This window comes from Tasmannia lanceolata, unplaced genomic scaffold (genome assembly GCF_043159265.1).
Source record: "Tasmannia lanceolata isolate RefF3 unplaced genomic scaffold, GAP_Taslan_0.1 ptg000018l, whole genome shotgun sequence".
In the NCBI taxonomy this organism is placed as follows: Eukaryota; Viridiplantae; Streptophyta; class Magnoliopsida; order Canellales; family Winteraceae; genus Tasmannia; species Tasmannia lanceolata.
This window is the reverse complement of record NW_027518695.1, coordinates 6,095,327-6,115,707: the sequence shown is the minus strand read 5'-3', so window position 1 is coordinate 6,115,707 and position 20,381 is coordinate 6,095,327. Positions and strand designations below refer to the sequence as shown.

Below are 20,381 nucleotides of genomic sequence, written 5' to 3'. Positions count from 1 at the left end.
ATTATAGTAAGTTTTGAGTCATGACATCTTGATAAGATCAACCGGATGAACGACTTGGATCATGATATATAGCATCATCTGGGTAGGCCCATCTAATGGGAATTTTTGGATGAGTTCATGTCATAGTATCAATCCTCAAAGATCTTTTAAGAAACACATGGTTTATAGAACCTAAAAAACCTAAAACATTTATATGATCTACTTACTGTATATAAAAGCCATGGCAGTGAGTACATTGAGATGAGAGATGGGTTCATTACTCATCCGTAGTTGTACGGTCGGATGATCTAAACAGTGCATATTCGGGGCTTATTGAGGATGGGCCCACCCTTGGTTGATTTGGATCATCCATATGTTAGGCCCTGCATTCGATTACCTACTAGACTAGACACAAAAATCACATTATTAAGATAATCATAAAAATAAATACGAGGAATGATAGATGCAAGGGCGCCCTTGCATAAAGAGCTGGAAAAGGCCCCTTGATTGGATCCACGTCATAATATTGATATATAGTTTGGTAAGTTATATTTCCACTCCTGTTCAATCATTTTCATCCCTTTTGTTTGTAATTTTTCCTACCTAACGTCAACCCACATGTATGGTGATGAACCCAAATACTTGCTTTTTTTCTCCCTTCTAAACAAACCTAATATTTAGAATTTTCTAGTTCCCTATATAAAATGCACAACCTATTTAATTTAGGCTCCACCAACCTATATTAAATACTCATCCCTAACATGCATTTTCAACTCTAGATCTTTTGCTTCACATCTTTTACTAATCTAACATGGCATTTTCCTAAAAACCTTTTGAAGTTAGCATGCCCTTTTTCTGAATGATAAAGAATTGGATTAAAAAGGAAAATGACGAGGCCATTTTTCTTCCTCATGCCACCCCAATCTAGTGCATTATGACTACTCTTTTCGACTACAACGGTATGGCCTGGGAAAGAAAAGGAGGCGAATATATCGATTACCAAATCTTTCATGTATTACACAAGGCTGCAAGAGCAACTCGGTTAAGGTTGGATCAGGTTGAGGCCACCCTAACCCAAGCCATCTAACCTGAAATCTTATCAGATTGCCAAGGCCTCAACGCTAACCCAACTTGAAATTAAATTAATACGTGTTGGTTTTTTTCCAACCCCAACCCAATCTAACCCGAGCAAATGCCAACCCAACCGGAGCTAAAATCGTACGGTTTCAGGTTGAGCCTGACCCAAGTTGCACCCCTAGCATTACAGGCCAACTGTGTCAAATTGCCCTATAACTATCCATGGTGGTCCCGGCCGAACTACGCTATATGGAGTCATGGACCCTGGAGTGTTAAAAAATGGGACCGCCTGATGGGCATACCTGGGTGTGTATTATACCCCCAGGCTCTTGGGAAATGACATATTCGGCAATTTTCCATTGGGCCATCCGCTCGTTGTGTGAAAGGGTAGTCATAAGTCATAACTCATAAACAAACTAGAGTGGGCTGGCTCAGGAAAAAAGGGGACGAGAATATCACTTCCCGTTCTTACCTTTTTCTGGAAGAAGCGCATTTCGTCGTTTTCGTTGAGCAAAAACCCTATCATCGTCGAGCGAAAAAAAAAAAAAAAATCTTGTTCAGGTAATTTCATATCTCTGCATCTTATTTTTCGTTTTATTTCTTTATCTGCAAGCCGAAAATGGGTTTTTTTTTTTTTTTTTTTCCGTTCTATCTGCAACTTAGAAATGGAGGGTTTTTGTTTTATGTTCGCTCAGAAAGCCGTTAATGGGAGGTTTATGGGTTTTTTTTTTCCAACTTTCTGCAAGTCGAAAATGGGTTTTTGTTGTTGTAGGGTTTCATATTTCAGAAAGTCCTTTTTTCTTATTTTGGGTACAAAACTCATCGATAAGCAATTTGTATGATAACTACCATCTGAATGTTAATACTCTGTTCACATATCTTGATCGCTTAGATCTTTAGCCAATCAAACCCATGGAGAAACATGATCTAATTAGGGTATTCAAAAGTGATACATGAAGCCATAGATGATGAAGAGCCTCTCACCTTGACGTGAATCTCAAAGAGTTGCAGAACGTGAATGTGCCATTGTGGGGAAAGAGGGACCTTGGGCTATATATACAATTTATATTATGCTAAGCTTCTATCAAGCTTGAACTTCTAAAAATATAGCCCAAGCTTAGCAAAAAGCCAAGCTCTCTGAAACTGTTATTAGTGGTATAAGTAGTCAATAGGGAGGAGACAAACGTTTGATTTACCTAGAATTTACCTTGTATAATAGTGATAAGTAGTACCATTAAAAAAAAGAAAAGAATAGTGATAAGTAGTGTTTGGTTACCAACCTCGTAGAGTAGGGGGAAGGTTGTGTCATTACCCATACATAAAGAGAAGAGAGGGACATAGAAAAAAGTATCATTCTCCAAGACAAATTCCACCTTTTTTGAGAAATTTGTCTTGGAAGGTATAAGGAGGGGACATGGATGCCATGTCACCACTTATGCAATAATTACATATGAAACTTGTCTGGTAGTCTCTAGGGATTTCGATGCTGCATTGGCAAACCAAACAAGAGATTGTGCTGACGTGGCTCCCAATACAAAGCAAAAACCCTAACCTATTCTTGCGTTTATACAACCAAACACACATATTGCCTTGTGCCAAAACCAATACAAGAATATTACTGTTTTTATGGTGTGGGGATGATCCTCTTATGGTTGTGTTCCTGGATCTATATAATGTAGCTTCTGATAAAGAGGCTTTTGTTTGTGATTGTTTTGTCCGCGATGGGGGTAGTTTAGTTTGGTCTCCGATCTTCAGGAGGAATTTCTTTGATAGGGAGTTAGAGTCGGTATCCCAATTTCTTAAGCTTCTAGATGGGTGCTATATTAGGAGGACCGGTTTGGATAAAATAGTATGGACTGCGGTATCTTTTGGTTTCTTCACTGTCAAATCTTTTTATTTATTCTTGATGCTTTGCGATGTATCCTCTATCTCAGCCAAGGTATGGAAATTTCATTGTCCATCTAGAGTTTGTATCTTCGGATGGGCGGTTTGTCGCGATCGGATTCAAGTGATTAACTTCCTTAGGAAGCGAGGTATGTTGCTTGTGGACCATTGCCCCCTATGCTTGGATGATGGTGAATCTGTGGGCCATCTCTTCATGCATTGTTCCTTTTCTCGTCAGATATGGAGCTATATACTGCTGAGGTTTGGCATATCTTGGGTTTTTCCTTTATCTATTCCGGATTTGATGCATCAGTGGGAGTTTGGGCCGTGGAGAAAGAAAGGAAAATTGTTGTGGAAAATATGTTTGCTTGCAACATGGTGGGTGATTTGGAAAGAGAGAAATTCTAGAGTTTTTGAGGGGGTTGCTAAATCTCTGTACTGGCTATATATGAAAATTATTGCCCTCTCTATATCGTGGGCAAGATGTCTTTTGGCATTCCGATCCGTTTCGGCCTTTGACTTATGGGAGGGGTGGAGAGAAGTTTGCTTTAGTAGGGAGGCTAGGTCTCAGATTGCTCAGCAGCGGGAGGCTCCTCCTATTGGGATGTTCAAAATTAACTTCGATGGGTCGAGTTTTGGGAACCCGGGCCCAGCCGGGGTAGGTGGGTTATGTCGTGATGATTGCAGCGAAGTTGTGTGGGCTTATTCTGGCCCTCTTGGGGTATGTGATGCCTCGGAAGCCGAGGTAAAGGCGGTATATCATGGTATTAAAAGACTTGATAGAGAGAGCATGGATCACATTATTGTGGAGGGTGATTCACTCAATGTAATTCGATGGTTGAAGGGGGCGGTGTTGCTTCTTTGGAGATTTTCGTCTATCTTTGATGAAATAGATTATCTAATCTCGGGCTCTTCTATTGTTTTCAATCATGTGCGAAGATCTGCCAATGGGGAGGCGGATTCTTTGGCTAGGGGTAGGGTTAGTCGTATGACATTGGAGTGGTTTGACTTCCTCCCTCCTTGAGAGTTTTTTTGTATCTTTATTTTTATTGTTTGTCGTGTACTTTCGGGAGTGGTCCTCCTTGGCCCACTCCCTTATCTAATGAAATCATTCTACCATTTCAAAAAAAAAGAATATTACTGTTTTTAATTTGGCACATGGCCAATGTTTGCAAAAGAATGGGCTCATGCCAAGGCCACCAAAATGAAAACATTCCAACACTGAAACCATCTGGTTCATTAAAAACTTAGTCTCTAATAAATCTCTCATAACTAAAATAACCATACAGGATACAATCCCGAATTTGGAGAACATCCTTTCAGTCTCATTTTATCCAAAAGCTCTGTAGCTTCAGCAACTCTTGATACAATCCCGAATTTGGAGAACATCCTTTCAGTCTCATTTTATCCAAAAGCTCTGTAGCTTCAGCAACTCTTGTTTAGAAGGTCCTGAAATCAGAATATTGAATGTTATTGAATCAGGTTTGTGCTTGTATTGTCAACCTACTCTGTAGATCTGGGCAATTAGAAAAAGTGCATGAGTTCATTTGTAAGATGGAAGGGGAACCTAATGTTTTTATCTGGGGAACCTTATTGAGTGCTTGTAGAATTCACTCAAATTTACATTTGGCTTAGCCTTCCATGGAGAAGCTACTACTACTAGAGCCAGAGAATTCGGGGAATTATGTTCTTCTTTACAATATGTATGCCAGTGTAGGGAGATAGGAGGATGCCTTGAAGGTGAGGAACTTGATGAAGGACAACTGAGTTAAAAAGACAGTTGTGTATAGTTGGATAGAAATGGAGGACATGGTACATAAGTTTCTTGTTGGCGGGCGACACATCTCATCCAAGGTCTGATTAAATATATAGTGCCGTTGATGGATTGAGCCTGCAGTTGGAATTGGCTGGTTATACCCCAGATTGAGGATTTGATTGTCTTGAGTATGTAGTTGTGTTAGGTCTGCAACCTTGTTTTGGAAATGCATGGTGCAACTCAAATGGAGCATCCAACTTGTCACACTGATACAAAGCTTTGATGAGAATGTTAAAGCATTGTGTATTTTTTTTTTCAAATAGGTCTGCATGTTAGTCATGCATTGTTTGATTTTTTTTTCCAAAACACACACACACACACACGCATGCGCGCGCGCACGCACACACGCACTCACACACAGACATATAGAGGGCGAGCGCCAAAGGTTGCTCCATTGTGACCTGGTGGTCACGGGTTCAAGTCACTGATTCTTTTGAGTGTCATGTCATTTCTTTCCTTTTTTGAAATGCAATACGTGTACACTGGTTGTCATTTATTTCATAATTAATTATATGGGTAATTGGCTTAAGTTTCTTCTACTAAATTTAAGACAACTTTTTTGCTTCACTATCAATATAAAAATTCAGAGGGCGAGCCTTGGCGCAACGGTAAGGTTGCTCCATTGCGACCTGGTCATGGGTTCGAGTCATGGAAACATCCTCTCTTCAAAGCAAGGGTAAGGCTGCGTACATCTAGCCCTCCCTAGACCCCGCAATGGCGGGAACCTCGTGCACTGGGCTGGCCTTATATACACACACACACACACACAGACATATATATACATATATTGCATGGTGTATTACTTTGAATGCAGTTATATCGTATTACTTTGCAAAAATCTTGCATATTGTTTTCTTTGTTGTTCTGATTGTATATGTTGAAGTTAGTAAAATTTCCATGTGCTTTCTATCCAACAGAACGCATGGGAGGAATTTGAATGTAGGGTTTATCTTCTTTCAATGCCCTTTCAATCCCCATTTTTTGAAATAGGGGAACTAAACCCTAGGCCTAGGAATTGCACATCTCAGTTCGGCTCCAAGATTTGGGATTTCTCCCTAATCCTTAGAATTGGATTCAACTGCAGCGTGGACGAAATTAGGGTTCTTTTGCAACAGAAAATGGGAGATATCTTTGGTTACACAGCTTACAGGCAGTTATCGCAGCTTTTTGCGGCAGTTGTGTTCTTTCACAGCTCCGAGTACCTTCTAGCAGTCACCATACACGGGAAATTCAATGTACCACTTTCCTGTACGTCTTATTCTTCTTCTTCTCCCCTCTCTATTTGATTTTGTTTATCTTTAGGAATTTTGATTGTTCAATGGGTACAAATCTTCTACATTATGAAATGATTTTTTTTGCTTATGATTTTTTTTGGGAAATGTTATCAGCACTACTGTATTTTGATGAGGGCACTCCTCACTTTATTAAAAGTACGGTATGGCCAGTACCATAGGATGATCCAAACCGTCCATTAGATGGGCCACAGCCTAAATAGGTTGTGCCCCAAAAATCATTTCCATAGATTGACCCTAACCCTCCGATCTATAGAGGGTTAGGATCAACCTATGGAAATGATTTTTGGGGCACAACCTATTTAGGCTGTGGCCAGTCTAATGGACGGTTTGGATCATCCTATGGTGCTGGCCATACCATACTTTTAATAAAGTGGGGAGTGCCCTCATCAGAATACAGTAGTGCTGATAACATTTCCCTTTCTTTTTTATTGTCAGAGAAATTCTCTGTGTTGTTTTTGTTCATTCATGTAGTAAGCACACAACTTCAAAGAACTCGTCCTCAAGCATGCATGTCAAACTTTAACAAGTAAAATCTAATCCACTAAAACTTATAGCTTTGGTGAAAATATCAGCCGATTGGTATTGTGACCGAAAGAAGGGATTAAACACTTCTTGTTAATCATCTCGTCACAAAGAAAATGAGTCAACATCAATGTGTTTGGTCCAAGGAAGGAGGAATCTTCAGGGGAATCGCGATTCCCCGGAACCCGATTCCGAATCGAGAATCTCAGCGCTTTCCAAAAAAATGGGAATCGCGCTTCCCTGTTGCTTCCCATCGTTTTAATTTTATGGGAATCACAAAAATGGAAAACACGCTTCGCCTTCGCGCTTCCCTTCACGCTTCCCCGGTGCTACCCCCGACCCTTCATGCTTCCCGCTTCGCTTCCCGCTCTGACAACGTTGGTTTGGTCCTCTAATGAAAAATTAGGTTCTTTGAAATATGTGTACCTGCTTTATCATTAGAATATTAGCTCAACGGAGTATTAACTTCGTATCCAAGTTCTTCTAAGAAGAATATCTAGCAAATCAATTCACAGTTAGTGTATTCCATGGCTATATACTCTGCTCCTGCACTCGACTGCGCTACCACTTGATGCTTTTTACTCTTCCATGTGCCATTATTTTCAGCAACAAAAGTATACTTGCAAACCACCAAGCAAAAGGTGAACCAGCCCAATCCGTAGCTTTGTACGGTTGTACCCTTCAACTTCCATATATCCATTAGATCTGTATAGACTTCCTCAGCTTGGACTTTCATTGAGATACCTCAAGATGTGAACTAATTCATCCCAATGTGGCACTCGAGGAGACTGCATATGTTGTCTAATCACAGTAGCAACAAAAGAGATAAGTGAATACTCATTTATTCTTTCAAGTTATGAATAGTCACAGAGTCCTTATCAAAACAATGTCATCGACATAGACTAATTAGATAACAATCAGACACTTTTCATAACTTACCAAAACAATATTAGACTTATGTCATCAACTTATCACAGTGTCATCTCTTATCAAAACATCTCATCATCATAGAATAATAGCACAATAGTCAGACACTTTTCAATATGCAAAGCTTGTAATATTTTACAACAATATGTCAATTGCCAAAGTAGATAACCTTATGTATCATTTCCTTGCTTATTTCCTGCCAAAATTGCTGAACTTCAGATCCAAACCTACAAAGAAAGAAAAAAACCATAGAGAGGGAGTGGAACCACAAGGGAGGTTTTGCCTAATGAAAAAGGAATGACTTGTTTACTTTGGCCTTTTTTTTTGTTTAGGAACAATTTCCTAATTAGGTTTTCTAACTCAGACACATGCACACAGACTTATGTTTGTAGTTCGCACACACATTTTGAAATACACGATGTTATATCATTGAGAATTTGGTCTCTTTTTCCTTTTTTTTAATGGCAATCAAATATCGTTAAAATGCAAAAGAAAGACCAAGAACGAGGAGGGTTCTCGAAAGAAAGCAACAAGCTACACAAAGCCAACTAAAAAAAAGGACGAGAAAAGAAAAGAACTTCCTCAAGGAGGAGGAAATCAAACATGAATATCTCATATCTATCAATTCCATGACATGTGAGCTGCTTCGCTTCACAAACATCTGATTGACAAATGTGTACGAATTCCGTATTATGATCCTCTATCACATTTAGGATATCTTTGATTGCATTACCAAACCTCTAGGGAAAACAATCATCACCCCTCACCTATCTCTGACGACATTAGGGGAATCACCCTCAATTATAAGCTGATCAAGGAAATTCCAATCCACCAACCTGCCAAAGAGAGTCTGAACCTCAAACCTCATCCCTCAACCCTATTCTCACTTGTAGGGCATGAGAAAACCCATCTAACCTCTCTAGAAGAACTTGTGAGAAGGACTCCAATGCTAGTAGGGCCTGGATTAACAAGGCTCGACCCATCGAAGTTCAGCTTCAGAAACCCAAGAGGAGGATTCTATCTTGAGTGAGGACAATCCTCGTCTCTTATTCCTTATTTCTGATAAATCATTTATATGTATAAATATATATTAGTCACTATTCAACCGTAAAAAAAACAGATTATTAGTACAATACTTCGTGCATGCAGGTAACAATTTGTGAAGATTGTTTAGTAAGAAACAAGGAGCCTTTTTATAATAAGTCGTCAATAATAAGAACCTGATATATCACAGATTATTAGGCATCTCTTTCACTTAGAAAGTATTGGGAAATGAGAACTGGTTTCATGTTCTAGCACCTGTGAATTATGTCTTGTTAATGTTTTTATTGTGCTTCATAATGCCGGCCAGGTAAGCAGAGGCACCTGTTATTTATACTCTAGTAAGAATTAGAAATACAGTTCATCACTCTCATAAGTTCATACATGTAGCCATGGAAAACATTATTTCTGGGAAAAATAAGAAAAATAAATTTATTGATTGGAAAGTTTGAATCCACTTGCAGCTCTACTGATCAGCAAACCGTACGTTTTAGCAATGGCTTGCTCATTGCTGGAGTATGTATTAGAGATTATCCTATTCCCAGGATTGAAGGAACAATGGTGGATAAGCAATGTTGGCCTTGTGCTGGTGTTAATCGGGGAGATCATACGTAAAACCGCTGTCCTAACAGCTGGTCGTGCCTTCACTCACAATATAAGGGTTTATCATGAAGATCATCATGAGTTGGTTACTCGTGGAATCTATAAGTAAGTGCTTATTGAAGAACTCCTCTGTAATACATGACTCGTGCAATAGTTAATAAAAGAAAATTTTAATACTTTCTCTTATGGAGTGTGATTTAGAGCACATTTTCTTTCTTGCATCTCAAAAATAGAAAGGCACGGATAAGCGAAACTCAACTCAACTCAACTCGGCTCAACTAAGCCTTTGTCCCAAACTAGTTGGGGTTGGCTAATGAATCCTTTAGAAAATTTTCATGAAGAAGGTGAAAGAATCTACCCGGCTCAAATTGACTAAGTCTAATCCTGACACTAGTTGGATTCGTCTACATGGATCATTTTCTTCCGTTCTCTCCTATCCAAGGTCATGTTCTTTGTTATGTTCCTAGCCATCAAGTCTTTCCTCACTGTTTCTACCCACGTTGTTTTGAGTCTGCCCCTACCTCTTTTTACTCCATCAACTTGGCACGAGTCACTTCTTCTCACTGGAGCATCCAAAGGCCTACGTTGGATATGCCCAAACCATCTTTAATGGTACTCTCATCTTCTCCTCAATTGGTGCCACCCCCACCTTTTTTACAGATAAGCGGAAGGTAAAAAAATGGAGTTCTGATCATGAGAACTCTTGTCATTGGTCCCTCGCAGGCCGATGTGTTGCAGAATACATATTCTTTCTTGCATCTCAGAAATAGAAAGGCACAGATAATGAAAGATACAAAAATGGAGTTCTGATCATGAGAAATCTTCAGTCATTTGTCCCTCACAGGCTTCAGTTGTGATGAGCAGGTCACTCATTTAACAAATATTGTAGTTGAGATTTAGGTCAATCAATTATGATTGATACACCATTTGATTATCTATCCAGAAGCCATCTGCCAAATGATTACCAAATCTTTCCAAAACAGGTTCACAAAATTTTGGGAATCAAAAGTGAGCATCTTTCAAACCTGTCAAATGGTCAGAAATGTGAATTTGTTGGTATTGATTAAAGAATGTTGAAACTTGGGTTGAGCCTTTAACCTGAGGTCAGATGCTCAATCCAGCTTACCTATTATAAAAAAAGAGTTTTGAAAGTTGAAACTTGGCTTGTGTCATTGGGACCAACCCATGTATTGTGAAACTTGTATTTGCAGTGCTTTACTCTATCAAGTCAGGAATCCTGACCTCCACTTTCCGGAGTGTGGAACCATGATTAGGATTGAAAATAAAGTCTAGCTAGAAGAATTTTCAAAGTAACTGTGGGGACTTGATGTCATAGAATATGGACAAGTAGGAAGCAGCTTCATATAATGCATAGCACTCTCAAAAAATGACAAGCTAGGAATTTGGTGCTGCCAAGACTCTTAAACCCTGCTAACTGGGTTATGCTAGAAAGGAAAAAAAGGAAAAGAAAACACCACAACTTTCAAAGCCGTTAACTGGATCATACCGTTTTTTTTTTTTTTTTTTTAAATGGAAAAAGAAAATACCAAATTAGGTAGGTTTTGACACCTATGTTGTACATTTAGTTTGTAACTCTGTATAAACTTTTGAGATTTAAGACTTTATGTGTTTCTTGCTAGTACTGATGGTCCATGCTGTAGAAGATGTGCTTTTGGTCAGCTATTCTGAAAATTACCGTTCTAATTTATTGCAATTTAGTTATCACAATTCTTACGTGCCATATTTCTTTCAGCTTAGTTGATTTCCATTTTCAGTTGTTCAAATGCATTTTGGTTTTTGGCATATATGGATTTTATCAGAATTTATTTTTTGAATTTATTGTTAATTTATAACTGTTAATTGATGCCAGTTTACCTTATCTACCGTTTGTACTTGAACTTGAAATCAGCCTGGGTTTAGGTTGCTTTCTTATTTTTCATTATCTTTCTCCAATTCTTTTCATTCTTTTTTACCGGTTTTTCATTGAATCCTCCAACTCTTCAAGTTCTAGAAAACCAGGACTCTAACTTACAGATCATCCCACTGATTTCTGAGTTGTTTGTGACTCTTTGAACTGGTTATTGTTAACTAGTCTTTGCATTCGATGCACTTTGCAGATTCATCCGTCACCCGGGATATTGTGGCTTTTTCATTTGGGCGACGAGTACTCAGATTATGCTCTGCAATCCCTTCTGCACAGTTGCCTTTACAGCGGTTACTTGGCGCTTCTTCTCAACACGGATACCGTATCCATTTTAGTTCAAAGAATGATTAAAGTTTGCTTGCGAACTTATTCTTTGTAATATTTTGCTTGCTGTTTTAGGCAAAGAGCTATTTGCTGTCAGTATTTTTTGTAGTTTTCTGATCTTTCAAGGAAACAGATACGAAGAGTTCTTCTTGAGGCAATTCTTTGGATCTCAGTATGTGGAATATGCAGAAAGGGTCCCTTCTGGCGTGCCTTTTATAAAGTGAAGACCAGTGAAATTTGTAAGCACATCCTCCTTGCTCACTTTCATTCTTTTCATATCAGGATATCTATCATTCATATTACTTTCTCCACTTTTGTAGATGCCGCTCTCATCCTTAGAAATTTTTTGGGTCTCATGAGAATCCATCTTATAGAAAGTTGAATTAATACAAGGCAGGCAAAGCTGATGACTTATCTTGGGATTACTAACAAGCAAAGGTATCAATCATTTTCAAGGAGGCACTTTAAATTAACAGCGTAAAATGGGTTCTTATGTATTTTTCGGAAGGACAGTAAGTGAGAAACCAGGGACAGGGAACCAGAGCTTCCCCTGTAGTGGCCTAACAGGTAAGCTTTAGTACATTATACAGAAGGCAGTGTGAAGTGGAGTCTATTTGTGCTTTCATCTATTTATCTAGTTCTGATCATATCATTCAAAAAAAAAAAAGTTGTACTATGAACATGATCATTTGAGAACAGATGAGAACTGAGAAAATTTGGCACATATACTCTATATAATGTGAAAACTGGGTTTCTCATCACCTACCCCTGTCTCATTAAATTTATCCTAAAAATATGACATTAAAGACCTTGTTGTCACCTTTATTTTTCAACAATCTCATCTCTATCTTGAGCAGCTTTTCTATGGAATAGTGTGAATCTTGTCAAAGTTTCTACAATCTCTTTCTCGGTTTCTTTTCTAGTGAGAAAATGCCTTCACATTCGTCTCCTTTTCTCTTTCACCAGTGTGAGAAAAAAAATCATGAAAGAAAAAGAAACTAAACAAATAGGGAAATGATATACCGTCCTGCTAACGGTTTCGTGAGAATGGTTCACTGCTTGAGGATAAATTCACCCCCTCTAACGGGTTTCTTTACCTCTAAAACTTAAGGAATACCATTTCCCAACAAATATTAGGGATTTGCTTGGGCCCATCGCAAAAGGGTCTGTTGCATGTCAGACCAGATCAGCCACACAAGCTCATCTTTCAGCAGCTTTTGTCTTTCATTCAGGAGATGGCTGGTCTGACATGCAATAGACCATCCGCAAAATGCTGTTTGCGATGGATGCTAGCAAATCCCCAAATATTATAATGACCATTAACAGTAAGATATTATCTAACTATATACTATGTATAATTGTGAAAACTTAGGTGACTATGGATAGGTCTGGTTATTTAAAACCTTATAAATATAAATTTGGGATTTGCTAGCCACTTTTGCAGAAAGGCATTTCGCATTTCGCGTCTGGCTGTTGCATGAGAGAGCAGCCACCTTAGATGAATTAAATGATTAAGACAAGATCTGCCGAAAAGTGAGGCAAAATTATAGCTATTAAAAATACCTTACAAATATAAAGATTTAAATGGTGAGATTCATTAAAAGGCCCACGACCGAGCATATGCACACACAAATATTTTGGAAAGAAAGAGTGCAAGCAATACAACAAAACTCAAGGTGGAAGAAAATAAAAAATCTCTAAAGTCTATCTCGACACCGAATGACCTTCCATAAGGTTGTCCAAGCCTCTGAACGCCACCAATCTAGTACCTTGAAGAGCCGTCATGATTTCCGTTTCGTTAGAATCCTTAATACCAATCGGGCCAGAGAAGGCTCACTCGGTTGAGCCACTACCATTTCTAAGGATGCCCATCGACATGAGATTCCCAAAACTGGAGCCATTGAAATTTGACTTTAGCCTACCAGAAGGAGCAAGTAGATTCCTTCTTGGGGCGAGCACCAATAGTTTGCAAATATTCTAGATTTAGACTACTAAAACCCAGAAATGGGTCAGGTCGCTTTCTTTTGCACTAGCTTCACATGCAGCAATGACGAGCCTCAGCACTCACAAGTAATCTCAACCTTCCTTTTAACTCTATTTACAGCATCATAATATGACAACAACAATAAATTAGCGGGAAGTGATATATCCGCCCCTTTTGATCACCAGGAACACCCCCTGATGGTGATGATGCTGATGATAATGTAGAAGATAGTGTAGTAATTGTAGTAGTAGCAATGACGGCATGTTTTGAAGAAGAAGAAGATTATTGCAGAAAAAGAAAGTTTATAAAATTAAAGAAGAACAGAGAAAGAAGGACAAGTACAAAAATCAAAAAGGAAAAAAAAAGAATTAAAGAAGTGCGAGAAAGAATTTGTTGGCAGTTTCTAGAGAAGAAGAAGAAGAAAGAAAGAAGGACAAATGAAACTGAAGAAGAAAATTATCAAATGAAACAAACAAGGATGAAGAAGGAACAAAGAAGGAAGAAAAACTAAGAAATAAAATAGGGTAAAAAAAAGAGGAATTAAAGAAGTACAAGAAATAAGTTGGCAGCAGTTTCTGAAGAAGAAGAAAGACTAATGTAATGAATTAAAATTAATAAAACTAAAGAAGAAAATTATCAAATATTATCAAGGAGAAGAAAACAGAAGGTCAGAAGAAGTAAAACAGAAGAAAGAATGAAAGAAAGAAGCTCTGCTGTTTCTACCTGGCTCTCGTTAGAGGTTCATCCTTGCAAGCTGACTCTGGAAGCCTTCTATTTTACCAGCAAGGTTCGGAAGAAATCATCAAAAGACTAATGTAGCTATGAAGGAGAGCCAAAGCTTCATCTTATCTCAACACTATTAAAGCCCGAAAGGGTCACGAGATTTCCAACCAATACCTTGATATATGGAAGCCCCCACGAAAATAACTTGGAGGAAGATTAATAGAGAGATTTGCAAGCACCAAAAAACATTAAAAGGAGAAAACAAAGCAAAGGGAACCAAAAGCCAAAATGCAAGAGCCCGGTTTTATATGCAAAATTGGGTGTGTCTGTGTGTGTTGGACTTGGAGGAGAAGCACATGGTTGCAGATGCCCATTTGCTTTCCCACACCTACCAAAGATCGTCCCTATCTCATGTGCACAAGGGAACAATATACCAAACTCACTATAAATGCGACCACATGACTCCAACCAAGTACCCTTTTTTCCCATTTTCTTCTTTCCCCCCTCTCCATAAAATCCTACTCCTTTCTCATTTCAACCCATCTCATCCAAACACATAAACACCCACCTATTCCCTTCTCTCTCCTTTCATTGTTCAACTCATTTCTATCAGCTTGCTCTACATGTGTTCTTTTATCACCACAGTCATTTTAGCATTTTCTTCTATATTCTCTTCTGTAATTATTTGTCTCCTTCCTAACAGACACTTTTACAGTCCACTTCAACCATGTATGTTATCGGATCCGTTGATTTTACTGGTGACCCTTCCAAATGGCATTGAGAACACCTTGATCGGATGACCCTAGGCAATTTATCGTTTATGGTTCCATCCAGAAAAGCTAACCATTGGTTTTTCATAGTCCTTCATCTCACGCATGGGATGTCCGGCCATTAGGCACGGGACTAATACCATGTGTCATTTCATGATACTCTACAAGATCAATGTTCTAGATTACACATACATGTTCTCATGTGGAACCCAAAAATTAATTATTAGCATTGATACTGAAGGTAATTGTATCTCCTCATTCAATTAGCATCGTTATGTCGCTACAGTAGTCTACCCTAGTGTAGTATCAGAAGGTAGTCCCTCAAAATCCTTAATTTGAGGTGCTAATGGCAAGCTTGATGACGAAGGGATACCAAATGGCCTACCAATGCACAAGTGCCCAAAGAAGGTTTTGTATACATAGGGGTTGACCTTGGGTCAGCTCAGGTTGAGCGTTAATTTGTTAAAAAATGAACGGGAATCAACACGAATCTGACCCTATTCTATGGTAAAAACTTAACCCGAATTCCCATAAATTGACCCGAGTTGCACCCCTACGTAGACATGTACGTGGACAGGGGCAGTGGAAGAATCATTGGGAACCACCAGGTCACCCATCCACGTGAGAATTGAGTGTACTAGCGCTATCACAAGAACCTGGAGCAGTTGATGTCTAAATTGCCACAAGTATGACCCAGCCTTAATTCAAAAACCACATGGTGTTCCAGTCCATGAAGCTATTGAGAGTTCCATTCAATTCCCCCTCACATCATTTTCACATGAGAGAGACCAAGAACGGAGCAATCACATGTCATGGTCATTCAGAGCTACATCAGATTGTGTAATTTCTCCCCGACATAGCCTTCTTGCGTCTGTTTCTTGTAGTTAGAAATTGACAAAGTACCTAGTGTAGTCCTTTAAAGAGTGGTTTTTTTATTGCTTTATACTGAGGCCCTGTTTGGATTGCAAGAATATTTATGAAAAGTTCGGAAAGGACATTTATTTCTATCTTTCCTTACTTTTTTTTTACACATGAAAAAGATTACTTGACCAACCCTATTCAATTTAAACTCGAACCATTCTAATTAGTTGATAGTTGATAATATTGGTTGATAAGTTTGTGAAAGATTCCTGTGAATGGTTTCATTCACGCTTAATCCATGTCGAGTAGGCCTTGTCATTGTGAGAATTCTTAATTCATGAGTTGTAGGGAGGGACTAATGTTACCAAAGACAAAGACTAAAGCAAGTGTTATTCAAAGCGGGTGTTAAAGATTGCAAATTGACTCATTATACTCTTGACTATGAAACCAAAGATATTGATATCTTGGCAGCATTCCGAGTAACTCCTCAACCCGGAGTTCCACCTGAACAAGCAGGAGCTGCCGTAGCTGCCAAATCAATGATTTTTTTTTTTTTCAACTCCAAACAGGACCTAAAGGATCCTTTCTTCGATGTTTCTAGTGATCATTTTTCCATGTATTTGGTTAAACGGGTACTGGATGCATATTAAGATTTCAAGTTTAGGATTGTCTTCTTCTTTTACCTCTACTACAATTGCTTCTTCTTCTTCCAATAGTTAAGCAATTGATATAAAGTTAGAACACAAAAAAGGTGGAGCACTTGGGACAAATTTGGGAAGGAATTTTTTTTTTTTTGAAAGATAACAAAAATTTATTGGTATGAATAAAATACAAAGAGGGACAAGATGTCCCAGAAATGAAATCGATTACACCCCCTCAGTGAAGGAAATAACGCGAGGTATAGTTAAACATATCCATTTCATTGTCGACTTCATTACATGCTAACAAGCTAGCAACACAATTATATAGCAGATCCTTAATGTGGTTGATACGCATCTATCATTATCCACAATTTCCTTCCCATGTGCTCTCTCTCAATTTATAGCAAAATTTCACTTTTCTAGCATGTAAACTAACCCACTATTTCAATCTGACATGTGCTATCTCTCAACTCATCATAGCAAAATTTCACTTTTCTGGCTTGAAAACTAATCCAATATTTCAATCTGAATTAGTGAGTAGAAAGATTTCCATCTGTGCTATCATCTCAATGGGCATTTCAAATTGCAGATGCAGGCCAAAATACTGCCAAAACAACTTCCAATAAACTCAGTGCGGCACGAAGGTGTACTCTGGTGACGTGGTGGGTTACGTTAGTAGGAGTTTTGATTAACTTTATAGGGCGCAAAACGTGGACTTGTATAAGAACAAGGTGAAGGTAAAAAGGAGCAGATTAGGCGAGTTTTTTTTTTTTGAAAGTTGACAATTTTATTGATACTGTAGAAATTACATTGGGGACCAGGGGTCCAAGCTTGCAATACATAGAATCAATTAAGGATGGCCAGGACCATACTCTTAGACCAACTAACTAACTAAAACCAAAGGAGAAAATCTACTAGTTCATCCGTTCCGGTGAGGACCATGCTTCCATGGGCTGCCATCATGTCGAGTACCTATTTTACTTGCCTGCCAAAACCTTCATCTAGTATCACGGCCTAGGGTGCCTTCACCACTCCCCCTTCATTTCATAGCATTACCCCATGGCCTCAATTGAATCGAATCCCACAAAAAATGCCATTTTTGGGAGCCTGTCATGCAAGACTTTCCTCAAAATAGACTTGTCATCACCATTTAGATAGTCATTTAGTTTGGTCTTATAGGCAAATCAGCAAAACCGAACGAGACTAATCCATGCTATGCTGGATCTGGGTCTCTTAGCAGATATATATAACCCCGAAAATTGGGATTAGGACTTTCAGAGAGTCGCTGATTTCCAGCCGCTCCTCCACCACACAGCAACTCACCGCCTTAATCTTGAACCATTTTGTCTCCATTCAACACATAATTGATCCTCAAGTTCCTGGTGAGCTTCCAGAGCAAGAGAGTAAGGGAGAACCGACTTCTTAGGGAAGCTAGTCTTCCCAGATCCTCAGGCGAAGCCATTCCTGTTTTAACACGGAAGCTTTCTTCAATATTAGAGGGAGGGGGACCTCTAAATAACAAACCCAAGGGCTTTAGAGCCTTGAAACCTCCGGTCCTAGAAAAGAGTGCTAGGAGCCTGATGATACGACTCCCCACCTACAACCGAAAGTACAAAGACCAATATATCCAAAAACATTTAATTGCCATAGCCTTTTTCAACCCCAGGAACCCCAGCTATAGGTTTAGCTATAAACAGGGCCAAACCTAGCAGACCTGGAATAGGATTTTAGGAGCTTAAACAGTCTGCTAAATTTCTTTCTTGAATCCGGTTTGGAACCCAAAATAGTGACCAATTTGTTCATACGGAAGTGCTCTTGGGAACTTAACCCCCTGACTGGGAATATTGAACCTTTATAAGAACCGTCAGGGACGCGATTGTCGAGATTCTTCCTGGCGTGTGGGTGAAAAGAAGGTGCATTCAGCAAGGCATGCTTTCGCCTATTGTCAGGGGTAGATTTCTTGGAACTCACCAACAAACCCAAAAAGTCCTCGGTTGTCTCTTCATGTCCCATCACACCTTTGTCAAGAGCAGCTAACGGCTCCTTCTCATGCCTCCCAACAAGGAAATTTGAATTTGAAATCCCAATAGGGCCCAACGGCTCGCCAGGCAAGGGCTTTGAGGTCACCGGATGCCAAACCGCTCCAAGGAAGAATTCGATCTCTGAATGGCAGATTCAGGGTTTTCCTTCGAGAGCTCAACTCCAATGGGATAGTACTGGTCAAAGATTTTGAGCTTTACGGAGGAATTAGGGAAGAGACAGCGGGGAACTAGAATCTTAGCCGAAACGTAATTCATACAATTCTGGTGGTTGCCCTCCATCTTGGTTACTACACCCTTACCAAAGAGGCCCCTTAAAGCCTTCACCGTAGAAACAACCCAGACATGCAAAGGGATGCCATAAAAGCGAACCTAGAGAGCCTCCTCTCCTTGAATAAATTTCTTTTTCCATGGTGAGAGGGAAAGCAAGTGGTTGTCCAAGGCCGCAGATCCCTTACCAAGGATCTGTAATGCCTGCAATTTTAAATCAAACATAAAAAGAATTTCATCCTTTGCTAGTGAAGAAGGGCAATGTAATGATGGGAATTCCCAGGATACTTATGCTAATTTCCAAAGTTCCTGCAGAGTTTCATTATGATTTTTCTTTTTCTCAATTAAGCAGGATCTGAGGGACCCTATTCGCACATCTAATTCCTTACCTGAAATTGATAAAGTTGGAGCCGCTAAGTTTTTGTGGCGATAAATCTTACCCGAGTCGGGCCAAAGATTAATTTCGTCACCCTTAGATTGAATCCTAGATGAGCTAGCGCGAAGAACCCATTTTAAGAATGATCTGGTCAAATGACACCAGTGACAATCAACCTACCACTTATAGTTTAGGTATTGGCAAGGGGAGCAAAACCATGCTCCAAGACTTTTGTCTTGGACATGCTTAGGTCTCCCTGAAGATACTCCTTCCCCACACCTAGAAGACAGGGGGGGGGGGGGGGGTTGTCGATCTAGCCTGTGAGCACCTTCTGCATTTGAAACGACATCCAAAATTACGATAGCGACAAGCAAGGCATTGCCAGTCCTCCTCCCCTCCCAGCATTCTTTTTTTTGCAACATAAACTAGGCGAGTTTTGAATCTAAGATGTTAATTTTTCATATATTTCAGTCACCTAACATAAGTATTAAGTGAAACACCAACTATATCAGCCGAAATGTTGGAGGTGATGGTCTTTCATTAATGTAATCAAATGATTTTTTCAAGTTTCATAGGCCGAGTTTTCTGAGCATTGATAGAGTATGGATATTAGAGAGGAGAAGCACATGGAGTTCCTTTATGTGGAGCCTAGTAGCTGGGCTTGTTTTGGACTTATACAAGATAATGTCATCACATGCAAGAAGCACATATTAACATGCTTCAAATAGTACCAAGTCAAAACAATAGATCAACGCTCAGCGGTTTCCTTCCCCAAAAATAAAAATGCTCCCAATTCACTACCAGAAAGTTGTGAATTTGGCATTGGTAAATCAAACGGATCAGCATCATTATGAACTGTGTCAATGCTTTCTATTATGGATGTTTTGGTCAATGGATCCCCTTCAAATTGGTTCATCCCAACCAGTGTGGAGTCGTCAGGGGGCACATACACCCTCTTTCACCCTACATTTTCATTTGGTGTGCAAAAATGTTATGATCCTAACTTGTCCAAGGGCCTAGCCTTAGCCGGGGCTTTCAGCATATTGGTCAGGCAACTAACCTTTGGTGTCGGGACCCAATACTCTGCATGAGTTCCGATCTGTGGAAAGAGCTACCGTGAGATTTGGTACCTAAAAGGAATCAAAATACGGTGGTGGCCATGGATTCAGAGTTCTCCTTCGCTGCAGAGATTGGCCCGAAAAATCTCTTCCAGACTGGTTCTTCGTGGGTACTGCTCCCATCCTCCGTGTTGGCCTTGTGCTCAAGAAAAGTCTCCTCTAGTGTGTTGGAGATACCCAGTTGAAAGGGCCGGTTTCCCTTGTTAA

The 20,381-nt window shown here is 39.4% G+C and overlaps 1 protein-coding gene and 1 long non-coding RNA gene across 4 annotated transcripts; one reads left to right on the top strand and one right to left on the bottom strand.

Annotated features, from left to right (window-relative positions):
• The first annotated feature begins 1,430 nt into the window (after window positions 1–1,430).
• Window positions 1,431–12,233, top strand: LOC143850874 (protein-S-isoprenylcysteine O-methyltransferase A-like). Of its 3 annotated transcripts, none has more exons than XM_077360152.1 (6): window positions 1,431–1,617; window positions 5,841–6,004; window positions 9,006–9,249; window positions 11,262–11,390; window positions 11,519–11,631; window positions 11,713–12,233. In XM_077360152.1, exons 2-6 carry the CDS (start codon window positions 5,875–5,877, stop codon window positions 11,772–11,774), a joined length of 678 nt encoding a protein of 225 aa, XP_077216267.1. In that variant the 5' UTR covers window positions 1,431–1,617; window positions 5,841–5,874; the 3' UTR covers window positions 11,775–12,233. The 3 variants fall into 3 exon arrangements, with proteins under 3 accessions (XP_077216267.1, XP_077216265.1, XP_077216266.1); XM_077360150.1 differs by having other exon boundaries at window positions 5,674–6,004; XM_077360151.1 differs by having other exon boundaries at window positions 1,444–1,617; window positions 5,674–6,004; window positions 11,526–11,631.
• A 736-nt stretch (window positions 12,234–12,969) lies between these two features.
• LOC143851766 (uncharacterized) lies at window positions 12,970–14,546 on the bottom strand. The gene is made up of 2 exons (XR_013236496.1): window positions 14,100–14,546; window positions 12,970–13,425 (listed from the first exon to the last, which is right to left on the bottom strand). It is a non-coding gene; the product is annotated as an uncharacterized LOC143851766 (long non-coding RNA).
• Between the last annotated feature and the right edge of the window lie 5,835 nt (window positions 14,547–20,381).